We start from the raw sequence: 12659 nt of genomic DNA, 5'->3' as shown, positions 1-12659 counted from the left end.
CCAGATCTGTAGAAACTTCCAGTGTGTAAATGCTTCTGTTTTGAATTATGACTGTGATATTCAGAAAAAGTGTCATGGACATGGGGTAGGTAACACTCTCTTCTGGTTTGTTCATGAAACTAGTGCTGAATCATGAGACTTCTCAGTGAGGGTTAGGCGAGACTTCCCAAGATTTTTAGGTTTTTAGATATTGGGGAATTTAGATACCTGACAAATTTTTCATTCTTAAAAAGAGTGAGTGCCTGTGGATTTGCATGAATTTCATCCTTTTTCTTGGTTTCCATTCTTGAGTTTATGATGTAGATATTCACAATTAACCAATTCACAATATTCACAATTAACCAAAGTGGTTTTTTTTTTTTTTTATTGTTTTGAAGGTATGTAATAGCAATAAGAATTGTCACTGTGATAATGGCTGGGCTCCCCCAAATTGTGAGACTAAAGGATATGGAGGAAGTGTGGACAGCGGACCTACATACAATGGCAAGTATATAGAAGAAAATTAGTGTGATTGTCCAGTAGCCCATGTCAGAAAGTGGGCATCCTTGTACCTTTCCCTTATTTCCCACATTGGTTATACATTAAATATGTTGATTCTGCCTCCTAAATTTCTCATGAATGTTTCCATTTTTTTTTTAAATCCCTATTCATTACCTTCAATTTCTTGTCTGGACTTACAGGATAGCCTCTTAACTAGGCTCCCTCTTCCCCATCTTGCTTCCTGTAATCCATGTTTCATACTACTTTACAGAATTTTATTTTATTTTATTTTTCAGTTGTTTATTTTATAATTTATATTTATTTTTTAAAATTCAAGTATAACATACAATGTTATATTAGTGTCAGCTGTACAATATAATGATTTAACAATTCTGTCCATCACTCAGTGTCTATCACAGTAAGTGTACTCTTTTTTTCCCTTCCAATTTTTATTTAAATTCTAGGTAGTTAGCATACAGTGTAATATTGGTTTTAGGAGTAGGATTTAGTGATTCATCACTTACATATAACACCCAGTGCTCATCATAACAAGTGCCCTCCTTTGGGGACCTGGGTGGCTTAGTCAGTTGACTGTCTGACTCTTGATTTAGGCCCAAATCATGATCCCAGGGTTGTGGGATCAAGCCCTGTGTTGGGCTCTGTGCTGAGTGTGGAACCTACTTGGGATTCTCTTCTCTCTCTCCCTCTGCCCCTCTCCCCCACTTGTGCCCTCTCTTTTTCTCTAAACACAAAAGAAAACAAAAACAAGTGCCCTCCTTAATACTCATCACCCATTTAACCCATTCCCCACCCACCTTAAAAGTCTCTTATGGTTTGTCTCTCTGTCTCTTTTTTTTCCTTCCCATAAGTTCATCTGTTTTGTTGGTTAAACTCCACAAATGAGTGGAATCATATGGTATTTGTCTTTCTCCATTTCGCTTAGCATAATACATTCTAGCTCCATCCATGTCATTGCAAATGGCAAGATTGTATTCTTTTTTTAATGTAATTTAAATTTTTTTTTTTTTTGAGAGAGAGAGAGAGATCTAGATAGAGAAAGAGAGAGAGAGAGAGAAAATCCTAAGCAGGCTCCATGCTCAGTGTGGAGCCTGATGTGGGGCATGATCCCACGCCCTGGGATCATGACCTGAGCCAAAATCAAGAGTTGGATGCTCAACCTACTGAGCCACCCAGGCACCCTGTCATACTTTTTGATAACTGAAATATTCCATTACATTACAGAATTTTAGTGTTTTTCGTCAAGAATTCGTTTTGATTATGTCTGTGTCGTGCTTTAAATTCAGTGCTTCTTGGAGTGCCTGAGCGGCTCAGTTGGTTATGCATCCGACTCTTGGTTTTGGCTCAGGTTGAGTTTGAGCCTCACGTGGGCTCTGTGCTGACAGTGCAGAGCCTGCTTGGGATTCTCTCTCCCTCTCTCTCTGACCCTCCCCTGCTTGTGTCTTTCTCTCTCTCAAAATAAATAAATAAACTTAAATAAATTCAGTGCTTCTACATTGCTATTAGAATGAGGTCCAGAAATCCTTAACCTGGCTTAAATGCTTTGCATGATTTGCCTCTAGCTTAACTTTCTTCCCTCCTTTCACTCTGCTTAAGACATGGTAAACTTCTTGTGGTGGCTGGGTGGCTCAGTTGATTGAGGGTTGAGTGGTTGAGTGTCTGACTCCTAATTTTGGCTCAGGTCATGATTCCAGGGTTGTAGGATTGAGCCCTGCATTGGGCTCCGTACTGACAACTCAGAGCCTGCTTGAGATTTTCTTTCTCTCTCTCTCTCTCTCCAGCTCTCCCGATCCTCTCAAAATAAGTAAATATTTAAAAAAAGATTCTCTCTCTCCTTTCCTCTGCCCCTCTCCCCCAGTCTGGCATGTGTTCTCTCTCTCTCTCTAAAAGGAAAAAAAAAAGACATTGTAACTGCTTTTGTTTCCTTTAACAGGCTACTCTTTTACCTCTGGTCTTTGAACAGTATTATAGTCACATTGTAGAAACTTGGCTAATTGCTACTCAGACTTCAGTTTATACCTTACTTTTTCTAGAAAGTTTCCCCTGACTGTGTAAATCTGAATAAATGTGCTCTCTTTATTTGTTCTCCTTTTATTGTAAGCACTATCACATTCTATAGTAATTAGTTACTAACTTTTTTTTTCCCTGATAGACTATGAATGAGCTCCTTGTTCACCAGTATCTTCCTAGTGAGAATATATGCTTGCTTTCTCTTGAGTAATTACAAAGTAGAATGGTTGTTCATAGAGTGTGCTTATGTTTAGCATTTTAAGGAATTGCCAAACTGTTTCCCCAAGTGGTTGTACCACTTTATATTCTCCCCAGCTGCATGGGAGGGCTCTAATTTCTCCACATCCTCTCCAACACTTGGTGTGGTCAGTCTTTTTAATTTTAGCCCTTCTAGCAGATGGCTAATTTTAGCCTTCTAGTGTAATAGAATTTCTCTGATTACTAATGATGAACATTTTTTTGTTCACTTATTTGCCATCCACATATCTTTTTTGGTGAAGTGTCTGTTCAAATCTTTTTGTCTGGTTTTTAGTTAGGTTGTCTTCTTGAGTTCCTTATTCTGGATACAAGTCCTTTCTGACATATATCCTTTGTAAATATTTTCTCTTGGTCTGCTTACTTTGGGTTTCATTTGTGGTTCTTTTTCTAGTTTCTTAAGGTAAAAGATGAGGTAATTGATTTGAGACCTTTTTGCTTTGCTTTTTTTTTTTTTAATGTTCATTTATTTTTGAGAGAGACATAGAGACAGTGCTCCTGTGAGAGAGCGGGGGAGGGGCAGAGAGAGGGAGACAGAGGATCCGAAGAGGGCTTTGCACTGACAGCAGAGAGAGCCTGATGCGGGGCTCTAACTCACAAACCCTGAGGTCCTGACTTGAGCCAAAGTTGGACGCTTAACCAACTGAGCCACCCAGGCACCCCAAAACCTTTTTTCTTTTCTAATATAGGTGTTGTAGTGCTATCAGTTTTCCTCTAAGAACTGTTTTTTTTTTTGTATCCCACTAATTTTGATATGTTGTGCCTTTGTTTTAATTCATCTCAACCTAACTTCTAATGTATTTTCATTTTTTTTCTTTGACTCATGAGTTATTAAAAAATGCTTTGCTTTGAAGTATCTGAGGGATTTTTAGATACCTTAGTGTTATTGATTTTCCATTTATTACACCGTAGTCAGGAACATAGTTTAAATGACTCAAATACTTGTATATTTTCCAAAACTTGTTTTATGTTCCAGATTGTGGTTTATCTTAATAATTAGTTTATGTACACTTGAAAAGAATGTGTATTCTGCTATCATTGGTTAGAGTGTTTTATAAATAATTAGTTCATGTTAGTTGACAGATGTTTAAGTTTTGTATCTCCTTACCGATTTCTGTATACCTGTTCTGTCAATTTTGAGAGAGGAATATTGAAATCTCTGGTATTATTATAACTGTGAATCTGCCTGTTTGTCATGGAAGTTCTGTCAGTTTTTGTTCCATGTAATGTGAAGCTCTGTTCTGTTGACAAACTGATCCCTTTATCATTATGAAGTAGCTCTCCTTATACCTGTTAATATTCAGTGCTTTGTAATTAGAAATTAATATAGCTACTCCGGATTTCTTTTGATTAATCAGCATGGGAAATCCTTTCTCATTCTATTTTCAATCTACTTGTGTCTTTGTATTTAAAGTGGGTTTCTAGTAGGCAGGATATAGTTTGGTTTTGCTTTTTTTTGTCAGTCTGCCAATCTTTGCATTTCAATTGAGTTGTTTTGACCACTTACATTTATTATTTTTTTTAATTAAAAAGATTTTTTTAATGCTATTTATTTTTGAGAGAGAGAGAGAGAGAGACAGTGTGAGCAGGGGAGGGGCAGAGAGAGAGGGAGACACAGAATTTGAAGCAGGCTCCAGGCTCCGAGCAGCTTAGCACAGAGCCCTAACACGGGCCTCGAACCCACAGACCATGAGATCATGACCTGAGCTGAAGTTGGATGCTTAACCGAATGAGCCACCCAGGCGCCCCATTGACCACTTATATTTAATTTTATTATTGATGTTTGGGTTTCAGTCTATCATATTGCTATTTTTCTATCACAGTCCCGCTTCATGTGATACTTTCCACTTCACTCCGTTGCTTCCCTTTCTCTCCTCCTGGCTTTTGTGCTATTGCCGTCATATTTTGTATATGTTATAAACCCTACCATACATTGTTATTATTTCTGCTTTAAACAGTTGGTTATCTTTTAAGGAGGCTTAAATGATAGAAAAGGTCTTTATATTTACCCACATACTTACCATATCTGGTGGTCTTCATTTCTGAAAATTATATTTCCATCTGGTATCATTCAATTTTTGCTTGAAGGACTTCTTTTCACATTTCTTGTAATGCAGCTCTACCAGTGACAAATACTTTTAGCATTTGTGTATCTTAAAAAGTTTTTATTTTGCTTTCTTTCTTGAATAATAACTGGGTAAAGTTATTATCAACTTACATTCATTAACTTTATATTATGAAAGGGTGGCAGTTTTTCCCTTCCTCTTCTACTTCTTCAAAGATGTTTCTCCATTGTCTTTTGGCATTGCTTTTCCTGAGAAATTGGCCATCATCTTTTCTTTTTTGGTCTTTTGTTTTTTTAGGTGTCTTTTTCACTGTCTGGTTGCTTGTAAGATTTTCTCTTTATCTCTGGTTTTTAGTATTTGGTTATAATGTGCCTTGGTGTGTTTGGGATTTGTTGGAATTTTTGGATTTGTGCTTTTATAGTTTCCTTCAAATTTGGAAAGATTGTGGTCATTATTTCTTCAGATATTTTTTTCTGTCTTTCTTCTTCCCGTTCTTCAGGACTCCAGTTGCATGTATATTTGGGTACTTGGAGTTCTTTAACATTTCACTGTTTTGCCTTGATTTTTTTTTAATTCCTTATTCTCTGTATTTAATTTCAAATAGTCTATTGTTATTCTTCAAATTCATGCTTATTCTCTGATGTTTGATCTGCCATTAATTCCATCCAGTGTGTTTTTATCATAGACATTGTAGTTTTTACTTCTATAAGTTCTAGTTTTTTTCATTACTTTCATATCTCTATGTAGCGTGTTCAATCTTTAGCTTCTTGAACATATAGTTGTAATACAATTATAATAACTTACAGTGTTTTTGTCTACTAATTCTATCATCTGTATCATTTTCTTGATTTTTCTCCTCATTTTGAGTCATATGTTTCTTCTTTGCATGCCCAGTAATTTTTTTTTTTTTTTTTTAACTGGATGCCAGTAACTGTGAATTTTGCCTTGTTGGATACTAGGTATTTTGGGATTTCTATTGATGAACTTTGTTCTGGAGTGCTGATGTTACTTGGACATAGTTTGATCCTTCTGGGTCTTGCTTTTAAGCTCTATTAAGCAGGACTTGAACAGCAATTAGTCTAGGGCTAATTTTGTCCCATTACTGAGGCAAAAAGCCTTCTGTTTATTCCACTCAGTGCCACATTGATGATGAAGTTTTCTACTGTGAATGGTAGGAAGAGGCACTCTTCCTCATTCTATGTGACCTGTGTGGTTTGTTCCCACTGATCCTTTTAGAGGATTCTTTCTGTGGCTTCAGGTGTTTTCTTTACATGCATACATTGATCAGTACTCAACTAAATATTTGAGAGGGGCCCTTTGCAGATCTTTTAAGTTCTGTCTGTGTAGCTCTCCTGTCCAGTACTGTGCTCCATGAACTCTAGCTGCCTTGGCCTCCTCAGACAACCAGCTCCATCTCCAAAATTCAAGGAGACCACTGAGCTTCCCTCACTGTCATTATGATCTGTTAGCTTTCCCTGAGCAGCAAAGCTCACCTTATTTGTTTTCTCTCAGGGATCACTTTTCTTTGTTACCTGATGTGCCCAATGTCTTGAAAACTGTTGCTTAATGTATTTTGCCTGGTTTTCTGGTTATTTTAGCTCACAGGATAAATCTGGTCCCTGTTATTCCATCTTGACTAGAAGTGGAAAGTTGGAACTATGGACTTCAGTGGCTCTTTATCATTCCATTGAGTGGGTGTGCTATAACTTGACTTAGCTGTTTTCTAGTTATTTGACATTAGGTTTCTAAATTTTTGATATGCACTGATAACATACTAATACTTATGCATTTTTTCCAGTTGAAGGATAGATTGCCAGTAATGAGCTTATTAGGTTGAAGATATAATCCTTTTTATGGTTCTTGACCACAATTCCAAATGAATTTATGTTAATGTCACTGATAGTATGAAGGTATCAGTTTCAATATAACCTTGTCAGTGTTGGTTGCTTTAATTTAAATTCTGTCTACTCGTTAGTAAGTATGAAATGAGACATCAAACTGACTTTAATTTTTTATATTCTTATTTTTAATTGGGTTGAATTCTATTTCATGTAGTTTCATACAAGCTTTAACAGAAAGTTTTGGTACTTTTATAAACTTAATATTTTATAGACAACTTTATAGTTTACCACTGCTGTTTATATTTAGTATATTTTTTCTTTTCCTAAAGAACATGGAATATATCAAATTAATATGAATTAATGAATTTTTAAAATTTATAATAAGACTTACAACCTAGAAACCAGAAAAAATAATATTGATAAAATTAAATACCTAAAAACAATAAATGTATGCATAGAGAAAAGCATTGGATCCTAAGACAAATGATAAAATAGGAAAAATATTTCCAACTCATATCACAGACAAAGCTAGTTTCCTAATGTATAAAGAACCTTTAGAAACTGAGAAGAAAAAAACCCAATAGTCCAATAGAAAAATAGATTGGATAGAAAAAGAAATACAGTATTTCCTTACACATGAACAGTTGTTTTCCTCATAATATAAAAAAAATGTAAATTAAAATTGTATAAGATACAATTTTTCACCTAACAGGTTGGCAAAAATGCAGAAGGTTGACTCTATGGGTGATACAATGAGGAATTCTTATATATTGCTGGCTGGCATGCTAAATTGTAACCACCGCTGTGGCGGACAGTTTAACAGTGCCTTAAAAAATGATGAATGCCTTTACTCTCTGATACAGCAATTCTACTTCTGCAAAATTATTCTATACATATGGCTGTATCAATATGATATGATATATATGTACAAGGTTATTTATTATAGCATTTTTTTTAGAATAGCAAAAGATAGGAAAAATAAAAGTATCGGTAGGGCACTGGCTAGATAAACTGTAGGACATCCTTGTAATGGAGTTTTGTACTGTTTAGAAAATGAGGTGGTCCTCTGTATGGTTTGGGAAGATGTACATAGAAGCAAAAAAAAAAATGATGTGCTCCATAGTGTTTATGATATGCTACCTTTTGTGTAAGAAAGGGTTGGCAATAAAAGCATACTTTATTTTTGCTTATGTTTGCGTGAAGGAATACTGTAAGAAACTAATGAAAGTGGTTATCTAATGGAAAGGCAAAGATGAAGTAGTTAGGGAAGAGGTATAAGCAAGACTTCTCAATGAATTGTTTCTGTCAGTTTGACTTTGAACAATGTGAAAATTAATGTAAAACATTTATAATCACCTAGTATGTTTTAGTTAATATGTGTTAACTTCTAATTTAATGATCATTAATATAAAATTCTTTTCTCTAGAAAAGAGTACTGCATTGAGAGATGGACTTCTGGTATTCTTCTTTGTAATTGTTCCCCTTATTGTGTTTGCTGCTTTTGTCTTCATCAAAAGAGATCAACTATGGAAAAGCTACTTCAGAAAGAAGAGATCACAAACATATGAGTACTTAAATTTTTTTCTTTTAAATTCATAATAAAGAATTTAAAGTAATTATTAATGATGACAGTCATATCATAGAGGTTGGTTTAAAAATAGAGTTCTAAGGGTTCTTTCTATTTTTTTGACATAATTAGCAGAGGTTAAAGGATAGTGGTGATTCAGCCACCTCTTATAATGGTGAGGGAAAAGATTATAATGACCAGCCTGTATGCTACTGAAAATGGCCCTTAGGCTTCATTTGTTTGACATTGATTTCTGATAGTTGGTTAAGTATAATTTGGGGCTATAGCTTCTGACTTGAGCTTCTTAATTAGATGTTAAAATATGGGTGAAAGATAAAAAATGTAAATGTCAAAAATTTTTTTCCATGTATATTTCACGTATCAGTTCTCATAAAGGAAGAATATTTAATACTGAAAACATACTTTGTGAATTATAATTTTTTTAAATGTTTGTTTATTTATTTATTTATTTATTTATTTATTTATTTTTACGTTTATTTTTGAGACAGAGAGAGACAGAGCATGAACGGGGGAGGGGCAGAGAGAGAGGGAGACACAGAATCGGAAGCAGGCTCCAGGCTCTGAGCCATCAGCCTAGAGCCCGACGCGGGGCTTGAACTCACGGACTGTGAGATCGTAACCTGAGCCGAAGTTGGCTGCCCAATCGACTGAGCCACCCAGGCGCCCCTAAATGTTTATTTTTGAGGGAGAGAGAGAGAGAGAGAGAGCGAGTGAGCATAAGTGGGGTAGGGGCAGAGAGAGAAGGAGACATAGAATCTGAAGCAGACTCCAGGCTCTGAGCTGTCGGTACAGAGCCCGACGCGGGGCTCGAACTCACAAACAGTGAGATCATGACGTGAACCAAAGTATGTTGCTTAACCGGCTGAATCACCATGCACTCCTATTTTGTGAATCATAAGTTTTTAAGAAATTAGTTTTGATGGAAGGAAGGGCTATTATAATTCAGACACCTGACATTTCTGGTCTATGTGTTGGACTCCTGCACGACTGTCTCTCAACTATCACTTCTAACATGTTGGCTTTCGAATAGAACATACTAGCATGTTCGAATATAACATATAGCATACTGGCCTTGTAATCAGATCTAACATCTAGCTTGTCATATGCTAGAATTGTGAACTGGAATAATAAATAAAGCTCTCTGAACTTTGGTTTATTTCCTCTGAAATAGGGATAATATTACCTGTCTCTTAGGGTTGATATGAGGATTAAATGGGAGATTATTAACAAAATCCATAGTCCATTGTTAGCATAATGTAATTATTTAAAAATGAGTTTTTATTATAATAAAAATAGTTTATCATGATAATGATTTCTTATTTAATATATTTTGATAGAGTACTCTGATGTGAGTTTTAATTTTTAACGTATTCTAAAACAGATTTATCTCCTATTCTTTCTTTCTTTTACTTCCTGTCACACTCAAACTGACCAATCCATAGATAATTCTCCAGTCTGCATCTCTGAAATTTTAGTTCCATAATCATAGCTCTCTCCTATGCATCTCTATTGAGCTGACTTGCTGTTACCTCAGCATGTCTAAAATTTAATTGGTATCTTTCCAACCAGCTTGCTTGCTCCTCTTGGACTTCCTAATTTTTAGAGTGACTACTTAACATTTTGTGTATTCAGCCTAAGAATATGCATTTGCTTTTTGATTTTAGGAACGCTTGAAGAGAAAAGTTTGGAAACACTGGCCTAGTTGGCCAAATTTTGTAGTTTCTTAGAATTTTAGTTTATTTAATTGTAAAGTGGAGTTAACAAAACTTTCCAGTGCTGTAAGGATTGAAAATACGTGAAAGCAGTTAAAAGTGCCATAAAAGTTTTAACTATCATCATGATCATCATTACCACCACTGCAGACATCATTATTCTATATTTGAAAAAATGCAATGTCATTTTCTATGTATCATGTAGAAATGTTCTAATCTTACCTTGGCTGAAAAGTAATTGTCTCTTTCAGATCAGATGGCAAAAATCAAGCGAAAGCTTCTAGACAGCCAGCGAGTGTTCCTCGACCTGTTTCTTCAGTGACTCCTCCCAGAGAAGCTGTAAGTTTCAGACAAACAAACAAAATTTATTATGGTATCACATTGCTAAAAATGAAAAAAAATTATTGTTACATGGATATAGAAATAAGCATTGATGATTTCTTTATAATTTAAGAATGTGGTCTCTGGGTAGGGTCCCTGGCTCAGAGAAGTCGGGAGAAGATATGTAGACATTAGGAATGCTTTGTCCTGAAATCAAGATTGGGAAATGACATGGGATCTATACTGTCACTGTGTTTTTCTGTGTCTGCTATCTTTCTGTTTTTAATGCCTGGCTTCCCTAGGGCATGTGGCCAAGACCTAGTGCTGAGCTTCTGCAGTAGGCCTAATTGTCTCAGTAATGGAAAAGTAAACACTGTTCCTCTGAGTGTTTTAGGGAATACTAGGATAATATCCTTTTTTTTATATGCATATATCCCTAAAAAATATATGATATTACTTCAAATGTTTTGAACTTCTGGATGTTAACACTTTACCAGATATATGATTTGCAGATATTTTCTTCCATTCTGTCTTCTCACTTTGTTGATAACATCCTTTGGTGCACAAAAGATTTTAATTTTTATGAAGTGCAATTTATCTTTTTTTCCCTTTATTGCTCGTGTTTTGATGTCATATCTAACAATCTATTGTCAAATCCAAGGTCATGAATATTTACTTGTATGTTTTAAGAGGCTTATGATATTAGTTCTTATTATTAGGTCTTTGATCCATTTTGAGTAATTTTTGTATATGATATGAAATAGGGTTCAATGTCATTCTTTTGCATGTAGAAATCTATTTGTCTTGGCCCTATTTGTTGAAGAGACTATTCTTTCTTCATTGAGTGGATTTAGCACCTTGTGGAAAAGCAGTTGGCCATAGATGTATAGGTTTCTTTCTGTACTCTCAGTTCTATTCATTTGGACCGTATTTCCATCATTATGGCAGTTCTACATGATTTAATTATTGTAGAGCTATGAGTTTTGAAATTGCAAATTCTGAGTCCAGCAACTTTTTTCTTCTTTTTCAAGATTTTTTGTTATTTAAGGCCCCTTTGATTCCATATGATTTGGGAATGTACTTTTCCATTTCTGCAAAAAAGGCAGAATTTTGATAGGTGTTGTGTTGGATCTGTAGATCACTTTGGGTTGTATTGACATATCATGACAGTGTTGAGACTTTGAACCCATGAACACCAGTTGTCTTTGCATTTATTTCGGTCTACTTTAATTACTTTCAGCAGTGTTTTGTAATTTTCAGTATGCAAGTCTTCAACCTTCTTGGTTAAGTTTATTATTAGGTGTTTTATTCTTTTGGATGCTATTGTAAGTAGAACTGCTTTCTTAACTTCCTTTTTGGATTTTTCATTGCTGATTTTGCATGTTCATGTTACTTCCTGTATCTCTGCTGAATTCATTTATTAGCTTTAGTAGCTTTCTTGTGGACCCTTTGGGATTTTCTGTTACATAGGATCATGTTATTTGTGAATAGAGGTAGTTTTACTTCTTTCTGACTTGGATGTCTTTTATTTCCATAATTTTCTTGTCCAGTTGCTCTGGCTAGATCTTCCAGTACTATGTTGCATAGCAGTGGTAAAAGCAAGCATCCTTATATTCCTGATCTTGGTGGGAAAGCTTTCAGTTTCCTTGGCATATTAAAAAAAACCTTTTTTTTTTTTTTTGATGTTTATTTATTTTTTGAGAGAGAGGGAGCAGGGAGGAGGCAGAGAGAGAGGAGGAGGCAGAATCTGAAATAGGCTCCATGTTCTGAGCTATCAGCACAGAGCCCAATGTGGGGCTTGAACCCACGAACCACAAGATCATGACCTGAGCTGAAGTCGGATGCTTAACCAACTGAGCCACCCAGCCGCCCCCCCCCCCCTTGGCATATTTAAATATTTCTCCATGTTCTTCCAGTGACATCTTTCATGTTGATTGTGAGAAGTACTTTAAAGCAGTTCCTGATAGCTGTTTTTAAAGGTTTTCAGCTGTTGGTAGTCAGAGTCCTTATTTATGAAATTGGGAAAGATCATCTCTCTTCTCAAACCCATTTTTGAAATATGAATACAGCAATATCAGCTTTTTATTTTTGTTTCATATTACCTTATATCTGTTACATGTAATTTTTTTTGTCCTAATGTTGTCTCTTATAAACACAATATTTTATTTAAAAATTTTTTAAAAATATTTGTCTTAAAAAATTTTTTTTAATGTTTATTTAGTTTTTTTTTTTTTAACCTTTATTTATTTTTGAGACAGAGAGAGACAGAGCATGAATGGGGGAGGGGCAGAGAGAGAGGGAGACACAGAATTGGAAGCAGGCTCCAGGCTCTGAGCCATCAGCCTAGAGCCCGACGCGGGGCTTGAAC

The 12659-nt window shown here is 35.3% G+C and overlaps 1 protein-coding gene across 2 annotated transcripts in view; it reads left to right on the top strand.

Annotated features, from left to right (window-relative positions):
- ADAM9 (ADAM metallopeptidase domain 9) overlaps positions 1-12659 on the top strand; it is a 142264-nt gene that overhangs the window by 123737 nt on the left and 5868 nt on the right. Inside the window, exons 17-20 of one of the 2 annotated variants that reach the window (XM_015076060.3) lie at positions 5-85; positions 378-483; positions 8097-8238; positions 10222-10309. In XM_015076060.3, coding sequence (XP_014931546.2) covers positions 5-85; positions 378-483; positions 8097-8238; positions 10222-10309 — 417 coding nt within the window. Of the gene's footprint in view, positions 1-4; positions 86-377; positions 484-8096; positions 8239-10221; positions 10310-12659 lie in introns of those variants that run through there. The other variant, XR_008295987.1, reaches the window with a different exon arrangement.

The sequence above is a fragment of the Acinonyx jubatus genome, chromosome B1 (genome assembly GCF_027475565.1).
Source record: "Acinonyx jubatus isolate Ajub_Pintada_27869175 chromosome B1, VMU_Ajub_asm_v1.0, whole genome shotgun sequence".
In the NCBI taxonomy this organism is placed as follows: domain Eukaryota; kingdom Metazoa; phylum Chordata; class Mammalia; order Carnivora; family Felidae; genus Acinonyx; species Acinonyx jubatus.
The sequence above is the reverse complement of the archived record's forward strand: the minus strand, read 5'-3'. Positions and strand labels throughout refer to the sequence as shown.